Source organism: Hemiscyllium ocellatum, chromosome 7, assembly GCF_020745735.1.
Source record: "Hemiscyllium ocellatum isolate sHemOce1 chromosome 7, sHemOce1.pat.X.cur, whole genome shotgun sequence".
NCBI lineage: Eukaryota > Metazoa > Chordata > Chondrichthyes > Orectolobiformes > Hemiscylliidae > Hemiscyllium > Hemiscyllium ocellatum.
This window is the reverse complement of record NC_083407.1, coordinates 104,908,003-104,925,666: the sequence shown is the minus strand read 5'-3', so window position 1 is coordinate 104,925,666 and position 17,664 is coordinate 104,908,003. Positions and strand designations below refer to the sequence as shown.

Genomic DNA, 17,664 nt, shown 5'->3' with positions numbered 1-17,664 from the left:
AGGGTTTTCTCTTGCTTGTAGCCAACGTGTATTCCATTGCCAGCACCAACAGGGACAGATTAATTTATCTTTAATCTCCTTCGCTTTTTATGGGATTTTGCCATGTACAAATTGGCTGTTGCGTTTGGCTACATAGCAATAGTGACTGCACTTTTTAAAAGTAATTTGGTTAGTCTTGAAGTGCTTTGAGGCGTCTGGAGAATGTGATGGGCACTATGCCAGTCCCCTCCTTCCAGTCCGTTGGCAAGTTACATTACATTTTCAACCGTGATTCATTTATATTTTAAATGCAGATTTAAGTAGATCAGTAAAAATTCCACAAGGAAGTTTCGTTTGACATTAAGTGAGGGTGTGGGGATGGTAGGGAAATGCTGTTTTTTTTTTGGAAGGGCAGTTAGTGGCGAGAAATGTTGGAAGATTGTATTTGTCAGCCAGGCCATAGTGAAAACTTGTATTTAAATTTGTGCATGTTTAACAGCTTTAAGTTTTAATCACTTTTGTTTTCCCCTTCCAACAGCGTTACGCTTGCGATATATTATCACACAAAGAACAGGTAATCTTGATTTTCTCAAATTGTTCCTTTAAGCGCTACTAATTATCTAGTGCCGTCCTTTAGCAGCTAGTTTGTGTGATTTCACCAGAAGTGGGTGGGGTTTTTCTACAAAGTGCACATCACACCATGTTGGTACTCTCAGTTATCCATTGTCAACTTGCGGGAAGTTAATTTTTAAAAGCTAATGCAATGCATTACTTTGGGTTCTGTGGTCTCCTGTGAGGTTTTCTGCTGCACTCATTTCTGATACCTGCCCTCAACTATTGTCTGTATTAATTTTTAATGGAGTAAAACTAAAAGGAGAGGAAGGGTTGTCGTCTTCATCAACTTGCATTCATGTTGGCGCTTCACGATAATGAAATCTTAAATAAATGTTAAAGCAGTGTAAAATGGCCTATAGAAGAGGTCCGTATTGGAAGAATTTGGTGCTCCTGAAGAGATGTGTTGCTAGAGGTGATTGTAGAGTTAGGGGAGGAGTAAAGCCATGGACGAATATTCATATGAGGATGGAAGTTTTACGTTGAGGGCTTTCTGCTCTCCAAGCAAATTTTAGGTCAGCAAATAGTGGGCGTAGGGTGATAGATGAATGAATCAAGTTATGATGCAAACAGCAATTTTGAATGACCTGAAATTTATACAAGATGAGAAACTGCCAGGAGGGTATTAGAGTAGTCAAATCAAGATATGGCACCTTCGCACCATTACAACATCCTTGTCGTTGTTGCATACACTTGCCATCCCAGCCAAAACAATGTAAACCTTTAGGGAAAGCAAACAAAATTCAGGCCAAGTGTGAAGTCTGGCCATTTTCTGTGTGACCTCTTCAAATGATTTGGGCCACATAGATCTTCTGGACCAGTTTCAGTCAACATTGAGATTGTAGGTGGCAATCTTCCAGAAGTTACACCATTTCTCAGTTGAAGAGATAAAGTGACCATGAACTGACTGCATGAGTTCCAGAAATCCATTATTCTCTGGGAAAAGAGCTTTTTCTGACCTAATTGTGCATTTAGCTAACTTGAATGATACCTCAACTATATTTGGTTGAACCAATGCAATCTTGACTTTTTTTTATTATCTTATAAACAGAAGAAACAAAATTCACATGAAAACTGAGAATTTGTAGCATTTGAGAGTTTTCTGGATGAATATCTCAAAGCCTGATTTAGCGTTGCCCAATAGGTAATGGTCTTGTAAAGGCTTTGGGTGGATGAATTGTTATGATGTAATTTTAATCCCTTTTGAGTATGTTTTACTTAATTCAAAGCCAGGGTTCAATCTGACCAAAGAAAACGGTGTAAGTATGAGGGTCAATTTCAACTGAGAAATTAGTTTAAAAGACTTGATTAAAAAAAGCAATGGTATATTTTTAAAATATTAATGCATAACAAATAGTTTATTCCCTTGAAGAATAAAAACCCCATTGGAAAAGTAGTTCATTTGTGATTATTAAAATAATTTAAAGATGGGAAATAAGGCAGGGCAAGGTGACTGAGGTGTCAGTGGGGAAGCACTTTGGGGCCAGCGACCATAATTCTATTCGTTTTAAAATAGTGATGGAAAACGATAGACCCGATCTAAAAGTTGAAGTCCTAAATTGGAGAAAGGCCAATTTTGACGGTATTAGGCAAGAACTTTCAAAAGCTGATTGAAGGCAGATGTTCCCAGGTAAAGGGACGGCTGGAAAATGGGAAGCCTTCAGAAATGAGATAACAAGAATCCAGAGAAAGTATATTCCGGTCAGGTGAAAGGGAAGGTTGGTAGGTATAGGGAATGCTGGATGACTAAAGAAATTGAGGGTTTGGTTAAGAAAAAGAAGGAAGCATATGTCAAGTATAGACAGGATAGATCAAGTGAATCCTTAGAAGAGTATAAAGAAAGTAGGAGTATTCTTAAGAGGGAAATCAGGAGGGCAAAAAGGGGACATGAGATAGCTTTTGGCAAATAGAATTAAGGAGAATCCAAAGGGTTTTTACAAATATATTGAGGACAAAAGGGTAACTAGGGAGAGAATAGGGCTCCTCAAAGATCAGCAAGGCAGCTTTTGTGTGGAGCCACAGAAAATGGGGGAGATACTAAATGAATATTTTGCATCAGTATTTACTGTGGAAAAGGATATGGAAGATGTAGACTGTAGGGAAATAGATGGTGACATCTTGCAATATGTCCAGATTACAGAGGAGGAAGTGCTGGATGTCTTGAAATGGTTAAAGGTGGATAAATCCCCAGGACCTGACCAGGTGTACCCGAGAACTCTGTGGGAAGCTAGAGAAGTGATTGCTGGGCCTCTTGCTGAGATATTTGTATCATCGATAGTCACAGGTGAGGTGCTAGAAGACTGGAGGTTGGCAAACTTGATGCCACTGTTTAAGAAGGGCGGTAAAGACAAACTAGGGAACTATAGACCAGTGAGCCTGACCTCGGTGGTGGGCAAGTTGTTGGAGGGAATCCTGAGGGTCAGGATGTACGTGTATTTGGAAAGGCAAGGACTGATTCGGGATAGTCAACATGGCTTTGTGCGTGGAAAATCATGTCGCACCAACTTCGATTGAGTCTTTTGAAGAAGTAACAAAAAAGACTGATGAGGGCAGAGCAGTAGATGTGATATATATGAACTTCAGTAAGGCGTTCGACAAGGTTCCCCATGGTAGACTGATTAGCAAAGTTAGATCTCATAGCATAAAGGGAGAACTAACCATTTGGATACAGAATTGGCTCAAAGGTACAAGACAAAGGGTGATGTGGAGGGTTGTTTTTCAGACTGGAGGCCTATGACCAGTGGAGTGCCACAAGGATCAGTGCTGGGTCCTCTATATTTTGTCATTTACATAAATGATTTGGCTGTGAGCATAAGAGGTACAGTTAGTAAGTTTGCAGATGACACCAAAATTGGAGGTGTAGTGGACAGCGAAGAGGGTTACCTCAGATTACAACAGGATCTGGACCAGATAGGCCAATGAGCTGAGAAGTGGCAGATGAAGTTTAATTCAGATAAATGCAAGGTGCTGCGTTTTGGGAAAGCAAATCTTAGCAGGACTTATGCACTTAATGGTAAGGTCCTAGGGAGTGTTGCTGAACAAAGAGACCTTGGAGTGCAGGTTCGTAGCTCCTTGAAAGTGGAGTCACAGGTAGATAAGATAGTGAAGATGATGTTTGGTATGCTTTCCTTTATTGGTCAGAGTATTGAGTACAGGAGTTGGCAGGTCATGTTGCGGCTGTACAGGATATTGTTTGGGCCACAGTTGGAATATTGTGTGCAATTCTGGTCTCCTTCCTATCGGAAAGATATTGTGAAACTTGAAAGGGTTCAGGAAAGCTTTACAAGGTTGTTGCCAGGGTTGGAGGATCTGAGCTGTAGGGAAAGGCTGAACAGGCTGGGACTGTTTTCCCTGGAGTACCGAAGGCTGAGGGGTGACCTTACAGAGGTTTACAAAATTATGAGGGGCATGGATAGGGTAAATAGACAAAGTCTTTTCCCTGGGATCAGGGAGTCCAGAACTAGAGGGCATAGGTTTAGGGTGAGAGGTGAAAGATGTAAAAGAGACCTAAGAGGTGGTACATGTATGGAATGAGCTGCCAGAGGATGTGGTGCAGGCTGGTACAATTGCAACATTTAAAAGGCATTTGGATGGGTATATGAATAGGAAGGGTTTGGAGGGATATGGGCCGAGTGCTGGCAGGTGGGACTAGATTGGGTTGGGATATCTGGTCGGCATGGAAGGGTTGGACCGAAGGGTCTGTTTCCACGCTGTACATCTCTATGACTCTCTCATTAAATTTTTTAAAAAGTTTATAATGCTGCCAGTAAGAGTCCATTGCCTGAAGATTAGGAGAACTTCTGAATTCAGAAAAGGAATGCCAAGAAATTGGTAAAGAGAAGTAGTAAATGAATAGATTAGCATAACAAATCAGATTGCTGTCTTAAAAGTGAGAGGTTAGCGAAAGTACATGTGGTTGCCCTCGAGATCGGCAAGTTATAATGGGAAAACGCTCTGGTTTTTGGTACCTTCTGCCATAGAACAAATACAAATGTGCCAAAACCTCCCCTCTCCCAGTTGTCAGAGGCCAGACAGTCAACTGAAGACATGTTGCAGGACCCTGTGCAGATTGTGCGCACGAATTATGTAGGAATTGCGTGGCAAGTTTCAATTTCTAATGGATAATTTCACTGTTCCCGGAACTCTCCGCCAATGTCTCTGACTCTGAATCTGGATTAAAAATATATTGGCGATGAGAAATGAGTTTTGCTTGCTGGGACACTGACATTAGTGCCGGGAAAAGTAAGATTTGTACTGTTGGTATGGTCTTCACCTGAATCGTTCTGAGGCAAGTGGTCTGGCAAGCCGTATAGCTAGAGCAATAGATAAAGGCCCTTAAAAGCTAAATAATGGAGGAGAGAAATAAAATTTGATGAAGTTCTATAAATTAAATCGGGGAAAATCTGATGGAGCTAATTGAAACCTACGAACCTCTCGCAGGACTAGCCAGACTGATGCAGGAAAGATGTTGCCCCCGGTTGGAGAGTCTAGAAAGAAGGTCACAATCTCATGTGCAGAGACAGTTTAGGGCTGAGATAAGGCAACATTTCTTCACTCAGGGTGGTCAACCTGTGGAACTTGCTACCAAGGAAGACAGTGGAGGCAGGTCACTGTGGACATTAAAAAAAAAATAGGTTCTTTTTTAGATGTTAAAGGCATCAAAGGGTAAGGTAGGTAAACAGGAATATGGTGTTCAGATAGAGGATTGGTAATGAGAATATTAAATGGTGGAGCATATTCAAAGGACCTACACTTTGCCCTGGTTTCTCTGTTTCTACATCAGATAAGGCAAGGTGACAAGAAAACAAAGAAGGTGATCAGACTGTTATGTGAACAGCTAGAATACACAAATCGAAGAATTCAGGAGAAAGGACTATAGATTGCAAAAATAGTCAAGTGGCACAGCTAAGCCTTTGTGTTTTTGAATGCACATAGTGTTCATTTAAAAAGAAGGTGATTATATAGTCTAAATAGAAATGAATATGTATGACCCAATAACCATTTTAGAGACATGGCCACAAGGAGACCAAGACTGGGATAAAATAAAGAACTGCAGATGCTAGAGATCTGAAACAAAAAACAAAGTTGTTCGAAAAGCTGGCAGCAGACTCGAAGCACTAACTCTGCTTTCTTCCCCTGGACGCTGCCAGATCTGCTGAGTTTCTTCAGCAGTTTCTCTATGACAAAGATTGAGTCCTGAATATTTAAGACACTTAGGAAAGACAGGAAGCTAGGTAAAAGTGGAAGGACAATTCTGTTAATCAAAGCTGATATCAGCCACAATATAAAGAGCAGACCTTAGTGTGGAGATCAGAAAGTAGAATCGGTTTGAGTAGGAATTAGAAATAACGAAGGTAAGAAGTCACTTGTAAGAGTGGTCTACAGACACGGAACATTAATCACTCTACAGGACAGGGTAACCAAGAAAAAAAAAGGGATTTATTAGAAAACTAGTGATAATCATAGGTGATTTTAGTCAATATATTGGATGAATCAGATTTGCAATGGTAACCTAGATGATGAGTTCAGGGAGTGTAATTGGGTCAGTTTCCTCGAGCAGTGTGTTTTTGGCCAACCAGTGACTGTTATCCCAGTCCTGTTAATATGTAGTGAAATACAGTTGATTAATGACCTCTCAGTTAGGACGGTGATCGTATTATAATTTAATTTTACTTTCTGTTGGAAGAAGGCAGCAGTGGATCTAAGACTTAGTGTTTTAAATGAAAACAAGGGCCATTGAGGGTATGAAATCAGGGCTGGCCAAAGCAAACTGGGAAACTATGTTCAACATATAATGCATAGAAACATAGAAGAAGGAGTAGACCATTCAGCCCTTTTTGAGCCTGCTTGACCATTCAATATGTTCACGGGTGATCAGCGAACTCGGTAACCTTGTGCCTGCTTTCTCTCCATAGCCTTTGATCCCTTTAGCCCCAAGAACTGCATATAACTCCTTGTTAAAACATTCACTGTTTTAGCCTCAAAGCCAGGAGAATTGATCAGTTGAGATGCAGTTGAAAACATTTAAGCAGGTATTTCAGGATACTTAGAAAGCATTGAATAAGAAAGATTCTAAGGAAAGGATTCCCCATCTAACTGAAGGCATTAAAGATAATATCTAACTGAAATTAAAGCATATAAATTTGCAAAGATGATTTGTCAGAGGATTGGATGCAATAGAAGGGCAAAGAGTGACTCAACTTAATAGGATTAATAAGGAGGGAGGAATTAGAGTACTTGTGAAAGTTGGCCAAAAATATATAAAAAACACAAAGTTCCTGAAGGTGTTTAGAAAGGAAAAGAGTAAGTATTGGCTCTCTGTTGAGCAAGTATGGGTATTAGTAGTGGAAAATAGGGCAAGGGCAGATGAATTGACCAGTTATTTTGTGCCTGCCTTCATCGTAGAGGATATAAATAACATGTCAGAAATAATCATCAATCAGCTTGAGAAATGGAGCAAGGAACTTAAAAGCCATTACAAATACCAGGGCAAAGATGCTGTGGAAATTGTTCAAACTAAAATAGAAGCCTGATGGACTTCACCCAAGAGTGATGTAAATTTCTGAGATAGTAAATTTTACAAAATTTGAGATTTTGGCAAGGTTCCATAAGATTTTTTTTAAAAAGCAAATGTGATTCCTTTATTCAAGGAAGGAGAGGGACAGAAACTAGGAAACTATGGGCCAGTTAGCCTAACATCTATCATAAGATGTCAAATGCTGCTATCTATTGTTAAGGCTGTTTTACCAGGGCAGTTGGTAAATTTCTGTACAATCAGGCAGAGTTTTGTGAAAGGAAAATTGTGTTTGACTAATTTATTAGGTTTCTTTTGAGGAAATAAGCATGTAGATAAAGGGGAACCAGTCAATGTATTGTAATTGGATTTCTAGAAGGCATTTGACGAGATGCCATAGCAAAGTTAGCATGCAAAGTATAGGAGATGATACCAGCATGAGCAGAGTATTGGTTGGCTCATAGGCATTTCAGCTTTTTTATAGCCTGATAAATTGATCACGTGGAGAAATGAAAAGAATTCTCTGCAGCAACTGAAGAGTCACAAGACCTAGTGGTAACCTCGCATGCAATAGAGTTGGTTAAATATGGGAGATTGTATAGTTTATGTAATAAACATTAAGTGTAATAAGAGCCTTCATGATTCACAGGAAAAAGGAAGGGACACTCCGCAAAGCATTAGCCAGATCACATTATAGAGTAATTTCCTACACTGCATTTACCTCATTAGCTATAAAATATTTTGGGAGATCCTTAGCTGGTTAAAGATTATTTATGGCAATTTGTTCTTAATATAAGAAATGGCAAAGGATGCCAAAGCTGCTATTATTGAGCAGAATGATTATAGAGAGGAACAAATTCTTAAAAAGGAGGAAGTTAATGAAGTCCGTGTAGATCGACTGTGCGCTTGGAGGGTATTAAAGGCTCAGTTGATAGAGTTTTAAGAAGGCTGTAAAAAAAACATGAAACAAATAAACGGTTGAGCCAAGGAAATTCCAGAGGGTGGCAGCAAAGTAAGCAGAATTTAGCTTGCAAGTGACAAAGGTGATGAAAGGAGTAAATGTTAACTTGTGCTCTTTCTGCAGAGATTCAGACAGATCAATAGATATTTTTGATGAGAAAATGCACCCGCTGACTGTAAGTGCTTTTCTTTTTATTCAAATCTCACCACATTAATCAGTCTCAAAAACCATCAATAGTGCTTGTGTTTATTATGTAGACGTGATGGATCTAAATGTGCTTGTGATCATCCGTAAGCTTGTATTGTTTATTGGAATTTACAGAACTCGAGTAGTTTAACCTAGTAGGTCTGTACCTTTCTGAAATGCACTAAATATTACCCTCCCCCCTTTTGAACTTCCGTTCCTGTTGTTGCCATTATATGAACTATCAAATTGCTCTCCCAATGTACTTGTTCTTCACCTCTTTCCCTTTATCCTCTGACTTTCATTCTGAAAAATTTAGTCAGATTGCATGTAGGTCAGAATGCTACAATGAATGTAGCAGCCAAGCCCTTCTTGTCAGTGTAGCTGGATAGGGATCAGGAATAAGAGCTCTAATTTATTGGCATGCCAATACTTACTCCGGTTCTTCGAGGAGATAAGATTTCAATTTATTTTTAAGTTTCTGTTCTTCCCCCCTGTATTTGCTGGCAGGGTGTAGTGCTACACAGTCTGCCCTGTACAGAACGCACGATTGCTACACAGCGCATTGCCAATGACATGTTGTTTCAGCAGTGTACTTCCGTTATGTTATGAAATAATCTGTTTTTTTTATTTAAAAAAGCAACAATGGTAATAGATAGCAAGAGTCATCATGTGCTGTGCATGAGTACAGATGCAAAGCTGTTCATTTGTTGATGATATTGTTCATTCATTCTGCTGGGAAGTCTATTGTGCAGGAAGGTGAGGGCCGGTGGGCTGGCTGTGGCATTGCGTACAGCCAGTTACTTGGTTTGTACTTGCTACATAAAGTGCCTGAGGTTGCTAACACTGCTGGAACCTTCATTCCAACAGCTCCCTGCGTACTGTGCCCAGATACTGTGGATAACAAGGGAGAGTCATTTAGTTTCCTTTGTTCTGCAACGTCCAAGTAGTTGGATTGCAGATCATGAACATAATGTCCTCCTGTGGTCCTTCAAGTTGTTCAGTCATTGAAAGGTTAGCTGTGATCATAGAAAACAGGAGGAGGGTAGGCCATTAAACCCTTCGAGCCTGTTCTGCCTCTGATTATGGCGAATCTTCCAACTCAATCGCCAGTTTATGCCTTTCCCCTGTATCCTTTGATCCCTTTAGCCCCACGTGCAATGTCCAATTCCTTCTTGAAATCATGCAAAGTTTTGACCTTGATTAGTTCCCGTGAGAGCAAATTCACAGGCTCATCACTCCCTGGATGAAGAAACGTCTCCTCATTCTGGTTCATCCTGCATCCACACTGCAATCCGGGTTCCGGAACCCCTGCCATCTGGAACATCCCTCCTATGGCCACCCTGTCAGAGTTCCATAGGTTGCCATGAGATTCCCTCCCTCAGGGATCCCTTGGTTCCCTGAACTCCAACAAAAATAATCCTTCCCTCTCCCCACACATCAATCCCATCATTCCCAGGAATCAACCCAGCAGCCCTTTGCCACGCTCCCTGCTCAGTAGGGCCGTTCCTCCACACGCAAGGAGACCAAAATTTCACACAACACTGCAGGCGTGGTCTCATCAAGGCCTTGTACATTTGCAGCAAGGTGCCACTGTTTCTGCACTCCATTCCTCCTGCTATAAAGGCCAGCACACCACCTGCTTTCCTGACTACCTGCTGCACCCACATGCCCACCCCAAGCGACTGGTGCACAAGGCCACCCAGGTCTCGCTGCATGTTCCACACACTCATGTATAGCTATTCAGACAACAATCTTTGGGTTAAAGGGATCAAAGGATATGTGGAGGAAGTGGGCACTGGTACTGAGTTGGACGATCGAGTGTAATCCTGTTTAATGCTGTTGAACTCCTCTGTAAAGGAAGTCAATTTATTGTTTTTGTTTTGTCTTATCAATATACTATTTGAGATTTTGTATCTTGCTGCAGAGAGAAGAGGTGCCAGTAGATTATTATAAACGTGACCCAGAGCATAAACACATATATCGGTTTGTACGGACTCTCTTCGGTGCTGCCCAATTGACTGCAGAATGTGCAATAGTAACATTGGTAAGGAACTTGCCCGAGAGCATACTCTATGGTACCATGCATTTCTAATACTTTGCACCAACTGCAACATTCCAGCAATGATTAATTACGTATGTTATCTGAACAAAATATCTGTGCATTATTCACATTTAGTGTCGCCAAAGCAAGATTTTGGAAGTTTACCACAAAGTCAGTGAAGTTGTAAAAGAATAGAGATCCATAGCAGAGCTGCTATTGTTTCTAGGGTCTGTTCAATATTTCCTAAAATAAGTCATCATTCAGCAAAAGACATGAGCTACGAAGTGATGGTCTGTTTTTAACGCAAATGATTTTTCTTTTGAAAATCATTGTTCGTGTTGTTCCCTTCTCCAAACAATATAAATCTGAAAATAGTTTTTTTGCTCTTTCCTTGCTTGCAGGCCTGTCCTCCTGTTTCTCTGTATCAAGCTGTAGTCAGCGTTAGCAGCTACAGCTGCAACTCACTGCACAATGACTCTTGTCACTAATCTTGAACTAGATTACTCCTGATTACTTCCCCACACCCACAAGTTGAAAAAGGTTCCCTGTCCTGCTTGCAGAATATTCCTAGGACCTAGTGTAGACTATTTGCTGCATATGGGGTGTTCAACAGAATTTCCTCCATTTCAAAGTTAAAGTTCAGTCACTGATGATTTCATCAATGTTTCTGCAAGTTACGAGCCTTAAACAAGAATGCCGTTAGCATGTGCTACCTTACCAAATTGTGGCTTTGCTCAGTATTTGAAGGCTGAGCACGGCATACTTAACTGAAACCAAACAGTTGCATGTTCATTGTTGCCATCTATTCACACTACATTGTACTTACATTTTCGTGGAGGCCTTTTTGCCTTGGGTTTTCAGTCAGATACTGTGGTGTTTCGGTTTCCTGCATGCACATAGAAGCACCTCTTAATAAATCTGCCAAGCTGTTCCATGTTGCACTTCTAACTCTTCCTGAAAAGTGGGATACCTGCCAACTCATCAGGGTCCACTACTTGCACAAGTTGTGTTTTCTTGGAAGTCTGTGTGCTTTCCATATCTTTATTTAATGTGAATCATCAATGATAATGTGGAGAGATTAGGAAAACTGGAATTGTTTTCCTTGGTGTGGAGAATGTTAAAGGGAGATTCAGTAAAGTTGCTTAAAACTGAAGTGTTTGAGAAAGTAAATGGGGAGGAACGGTTTTCACTGGATAAAAGAGACACTAACCACAGATCTAAGGTAATTGATAAAAGAACTAGGTCAAGATGAGAGATTATTTTTAGGAACACGTTATAATTACCTGGAATGCACAATCTGAAACAGTGATGGAAGCAGATTTAACAACTTTCAAAAGGGAATGTGTAAATATTTATTTTCGTGTACATGGAGGAAGAGCAAGGGAATACAACTATTTGGATGAGTCCTTCAAAGAGACCACACAAGTACAATGAGTCAAATGGACTCCGATGTAAGATTCTAAATATATTTGGATTTTTGTTTATGAGATGGTGCATCGACTTTCAAAATTTGAAATATAAGAGTGGCTGACTCATACTGAGTCCTTTAGTTGCTTAAGGTCTGAATGTCGGGACATGTAGCAGAGGTGCTTGTATTTGTATTTTCTTAAAAGAACCTCACCACTAGGTGGTAATATTGCTTCTCATTCCTGCAGTATATTTTGGCTAATGTTATCATTTATTGTATCTGTTGGTCCTGATGCGGTCTCCTATACATTGGGGAGACTGGACGCCTCCTAGCAGAGCACTTTAGGGAACATCTCCAGGACAGCCGCACCAATCAACCACACCGCCCCGTGGCCCAACATTTCAACTCCCCCTCCCACTCTGCCGAGGACATGGAGGTCCTGGCCCTCCTTCACCGCTGCTCCCTCATCACCAGACGCCTCGAGGAAGAACGCCTCAACCCCAGGGCATCAATGTGGACTTCAACAGTTTTCTCATTTCCCCTTCCCCCACCTCACCCCAGCTCCAACCTTCCAGCTGAGCACTGTCCCCATGACTTGTCCTACCTGCCTATCTCCTTATCCACTCCACCCTCTCCTCCTTAACCTATCACCTTCATCCCCTCCCCCTCTCATCCATTGTACTCTATGCTACTTTCTCCCCACCCCCACCCTCCCCTAGCTTATCTCTCCACGCTTCAGGCTCTCTGCCTTTATTCCTGATGAAAGGCTTTTGCCCGAAATGTCGATTTCGCTGCTCCTTGGATGCTGCCTGAACTGCTGTGCTCTTCCAGCACCACTAATCCAGAATACATAATAGTTTGCCAACTTGCACTGTGAATCTGAACCATTTGTTTGCAACTCCTTTGTTTTGTAAATGTTGCATTCACAGCAAAGCAACAGGCTGATTGACTGAACTGGTCTATGCTAGTCATTGTAACAATCACCATACGTTCTATTTCTTTTTTTCCTTCATTTGCTTATCTAGCTTCATCTCAGTGCTATTTACCTCAACTATTTCTGCATATTAGTAAGTATCCTATTCTAATCACACTAAGGATGAAAAGATTGATCTCAAGCTTGTTACAAGCAAATTTACAACTTTCTACCTAACAGCTCATCTGCATTGCAGATCCTTTTTTGTGGAGAGTTTTGTTAGTGATTCAGTAATGTGTATAGACTCAACCTTGGAGGAGTTATTCTTGGAACAAAAACAGGCTGGGGGGAGACTTAGTAAAACTGAAGTCAGGTTGGGTTCAGATGAATAAACGGAAACGCTTCAATGGCTGAAGAGTTGACAGCCAGAAGGCTCAGGTTTAAGGAGATTGTTTTGCCAATCAAAGTCAATAAACAGAAAAGCTTTCAAAATGTTCAGTGGTTAGGATTTGGAATGCATTGCCTGATAGCTTTCAGTGAGGAATTTGGAAACCAGGCAAGGGAATAACCTAGATTGCTGTTTGAAAGAGCTTGTGCACACTTGATGGGCCAAATGTTCGCCCCTCATGCTATATTATACTGGTTCTGTGAGTGAATCATACCAGAGACTGACCCTAGCACGTAAAACCTATGTAACCCAGGTAAGACACCAAGGCAACTATGAAAAAGCCACAGGAATGCTGTGCCTGCAAGAGATTTCTGGATAGAATTATATTGCCTGTTCCTTTTCTGTATGACAATGAAGTGCTTACCTTTTTATATTTTCTCCTAACACCATTAAATATTCTCAACTCTATTATGTGAGAGTACAGATATTTTTGTCATCGTGCTCTCGCTCTCTCATTTAAAACATTGTTTGCAATTTTCATTGTGCAAAAGAAACAAATTAGACGAAGATCAATTCTCTTGTAGCTTTGGTTTCTAATGAGCATGTAAGAAAAAAACTGGCTAAGTTTATTAACAGAACATTGTTAAATGTTTTACAACTATAAGAAGTAAACATTGGTCACTTGGAAGCATGGACGGGGACATTTTATTATTTTAGTCATTTTGTAGGGTGTGGGTGTCACTGGCCAGCCAATATTTCTTACCCATTTTTAGTTGTCGTTGAGGAGGTGGTGGTGAGCAGTCCATGTGCTGTAGTCAGACTCACCAGTGCCATTGGGAAGGGGAATTCCAAGATTACTGCCCAGCAACAGTAAAGAAATGACGATGTATTTCCAAGTCAGGGTGGTGAGTGTCGTGGAAGGGGAACTTGTAGTGACTGGTGTTCCTATCCACCCTTCTTTTAAATAGAAGTTGTCATGGGTTTAGAAGGTGCTGTCAAGGAACTTTGGCCAATTTTTGCAGTGCATCTTGTAGGTGGTATACATTGCTGCTATTGAGCTTTGGTGGTGGAATTACTGAATGTTCGTGGATGTGATGCCAATCAAGTGGGTTGCTTTGTCCTGCATGGAGTCAAGTTGCTTCAGTGATGTTCAAGCTGCACCCATCCAAGTAAGTGGTGGGTATTCCATCACACTCCTAACCTGTGTCCTGTAGATAGTAACTTTCCCCAGAGCCTCCATTCAGATTCCCAGCCTCTGACCTGCCGTTCACATCAAAATATTTATTTGGCTAGTCTAGTTCAATATTTGATCAACAGTAACCCTCCAGGATGGTGGCATGGGGTAATTCACTGACGTTAACACCGTTGACTGTCATGTGCCAATGGTTAGAATGTCTCTTGTTGAAGATGGTCATTGCCTAGCATTGGTGTTGCATGTAATGTTACTTACCACCTTTTTAGCCCAAGCCTAAATACCATCCAGTTGTTGTTGCAAGTAGGGTGAGAGAAGTAATAACAGCAGGGGGAAAGAACGGAAGAACTGAAATGAATTAAAATATGACAGATCCCCAGGAACGGATGCCCTACAACCTTGCATTCTAAAATAGAAATTTGCTGGCAAAGTGAATGTAAAATCTCTAGTTTTCCAGAAATCTCTAGATTCTGAAGTGGCGCTAACAAATTAGAATGTAGCACTGCGAAAGAAAAGAGGGAAAGAGAAAACCAGGAAATGTGAACCAGTTAATCTGACATCATTCATCATGAAAGTTGCTAGAATTTATTATTAAGGACCTCTTAACAATGCAGTTTGAAAATCATAGTATGATCAACCAAAGTCAATATGGTTTTATGGAAGAGAACGCTTATTCATAGAGTTTTTTTGTACATGGAGCTGGTAGATGCATTTTACCTAGATTTCCAAAAGGCATTTGATGAGGTGATACACAAAAGGCTGATAGGCTAGATAAAGGATCGTAGAGTTTGGGATATTTTTAATATTAGGCAAATGTCACGTTGACTTTTGTTTTGAGGCATGTGGGAGTACAGGAATAACAAAGTTTTTCTACATTTGTGCAGGGCTTTAGTGAGACCACACCTGGAGTAGTGTGTGCAGTTTTGGTCTCCGTATTTGGGGAATGATACACTTGAGAAAAAGGGAGGACTGCAGATGCTGGAGATCAGTGTTAAAAAGTGTGGTGCTGGAAAAGCACAGCTGGTTAGGCAGTATCCGAGGGGCAGGAGAATCAACGTTTCGGCATAAGCCCTTCATCAGGACTGATGTACTTGCCCCAGAAGCAGCCCAGTGCAGATTGGAAACAAAAACAGAAATTGTTGGGTTTGGTAGCATCTGTAAAGAGAAATCAGAGTTAATGTTTCACATCAGATGACCCTTCCTCAGAACTGATGGTAGCTAGGAAAGTGTCAGTTTGCAAAAGATAGTGGGGCAAGTGGGTGGGGATAGAGCCCAAAGAGAGAGAACAACAATTGGCAGGCAAAGGAGTGGATAATAATCTGGCTAGGAGGATGAATAGGTTTTAATGGAGACTGTTAATGGCTAGCATTGGGTCGTGTGTTATAGCAGACTTTGTGATAACAAGGCCTGGTGTGCGCGGATTGCAGTGGGGACAGGGGAGAGCTCAATCCCCAAAGTTATTAAACTATATATAGGGTCCAGCAGGCTGCAGGGTCCCCAAGCTGAAAGTGTGGTGCTGTTCTTCTATCTTGAGCCTCTCTGATGAAGGGCTTATGCCTAAAACATTAATTCTCCCACTCCTCGAATGCTGCCTGACCTGCTGTGCTTTTCCAGCACCACACTCTCAACTTTGATCTCTAGCATCTGCAGTCATCACTTTCTACCCATGCACTCTGATGGGAAGAATCAAAAAGCAGACTATTTTTTTTAAATAAACAGAGGGATTTAAGTGCACTTGAGCATGAAGCACATATTTTTAGAATAGAATAGAACCCCTACAGTGTGGACACAGGCTCTTTCACCCAACAAGTCCACACCGACCCTCCAAAGAGCAACCCACCCAGACCCATTCCCCTACTGTTTACCCCTGGCTAATGCACCTAACCTACATGTTCCTGAACACAATGAGCAATATAGCAAGGCCAGTTAACCTAACCTGCACATCTTTGGACTGTGGGAGAAAGCCGGAGCACCCAGAGGAAACCCATGCAAATGCGGGGAGAATGTGCACACTCCACACAGACAGTTGTCCGAGGCTGGAATGAAGCCCGATCCCTGGCACTGTGAGGCAGCAGTGCTAACCACCGAGCCACTGTGCCATCTCTAAAGATCTGCATATTTAGCATGCAGATATGATCATTCAGGTCAATGGAATTTTGGTCTTTATTTTTAGGGATGCTCAGTTTAAAAATAAAGTATTGTTACAACGGCACAGGATACTGGTAAGGCTGCATCCAAAGTACAATTTTGTTTTCCATATTGAAGAAATATGTGCTGATACTGGCAGTCCAGAAGCAATTCACCTTGGTTCCTAAGATAAAGGGATTGACTTATCAGGAGCAGTTCAACTGATTAGTCCTTTAATCGCTAGAGTTTAGTTGATTGAGAGGTGATTTTTTTTTTGAAACGTACATAATTCTGACTGGGCTTGACAGACTGTGATCATGTTTTCACTGATAGGAGAATCTCAAACTCGGCCCGCGTGGTGGTTCGGTGGTTCGCACTGCTGGCTCACAGCACCAGGGACCTGAGTTCAATTCCACCCTTGGGTGACTGTCTGTCTGTGTGGAGTTTGCACATTCTCCCCATGTCTGCTTGAGTTTTCTCCAGGTGTCCCAGTTTCCTCCCACAGTCCAGAGATGTGCAGGTTAGGAGGATAGGCCATGGGAACTGCAGGGTTACAGGGATAGGGGAGGGTGTGAGTCTACATGGGATGCTCTTCAGAGGGTCAGTATAGTTTGATGGGCTGAATTCCCTGCTCCCACAATGTTGGGATTCTATGATTCTACAGTTGTAGAATAAAAGAGACCGTGTTTTAATACTGAGATACAAAAAAAATTTCTTCTCCCAGACAGTACTGAATTCTGCAATTCTCTACCACAGAAAGCATTTTAAGAGAAGGTAGATTTTTGAAATATTGATGGTTGTGATGAGCTTGCATGAAAGAACAGTTGAGGCCTAGGGAAAGTTGGTCATGATTAATTTGAATGTAGGGATGGGCCAAAGGCCCTAAATGGCCTATTCCTGCTCCTGTTTTATGTGATGAGAAGCAGAGCCCTGGATTCTCTGGAGCTTTGAAAAATGATAGGTGATTAAAGTTTGTGAGAAGACTTGTAGCTTGGGTGCTCGTTGTTGTGGTTCTGTTCGCCGAGCTGGGAATTTGTGTTGCAGATGTTTTGCCCCCTGTCTAGGTGACATCCTCAGTGCTAGGGAGCCTCCTGTGAAGCGCTTGTGTGATGTTTCCTCCAGCATTTGTAGTGGTTTGACCCTGCCACTTCCAGTTGTCAGTTCCAGCTGACCGCTGCAGTGGCCGGTATATTGGGTCCAGTCGATGTGTTTGTTGATAGAATCTGTGGATGAGTGCCATGCCTCTAGGAATTCCCTGGCTGTTCTCTGTTTGGCTTGTCCTATAATAGTGGTGTTGTCCCAGTCAAATTCATGTTGCATGTCATCTGAGTGTGTGGCTACTA

At 41.5% G+C, this 17,664-nt stretch overlaps 1 protein-coding gene across 2 annotated transcripts in view; it reads left to right on the top strand.

Annotated features, from left to right (window-relative positions):
* Positions 1 to 17,664, top strand: part of ccnyl1 (cyclin Y-like 1) — a 66,379-nt gene that overhangs the window by 38,826 nt on the left and 9,889 nt on the right. For both annotated transcript variants that reach the window (XM_060827617.1, XM_060827618.1), the window contains 3 exons: positions 518 to 553; positions 8,190 to 8,241; positions 10,177 to 10,296. In XM_060827617.1, the coding sequence (XP_060683600.1) occupies positions 518 to 553; positions 8,190 to 8,241; positions 10,177 to 10,296 (208 nt within the window). The remainder of the gene's footprint in view (positions 1 to 517; positions 554 to 8,189; positions 8,242 to 10,176; positions 10,297 to 17,664) is intronic.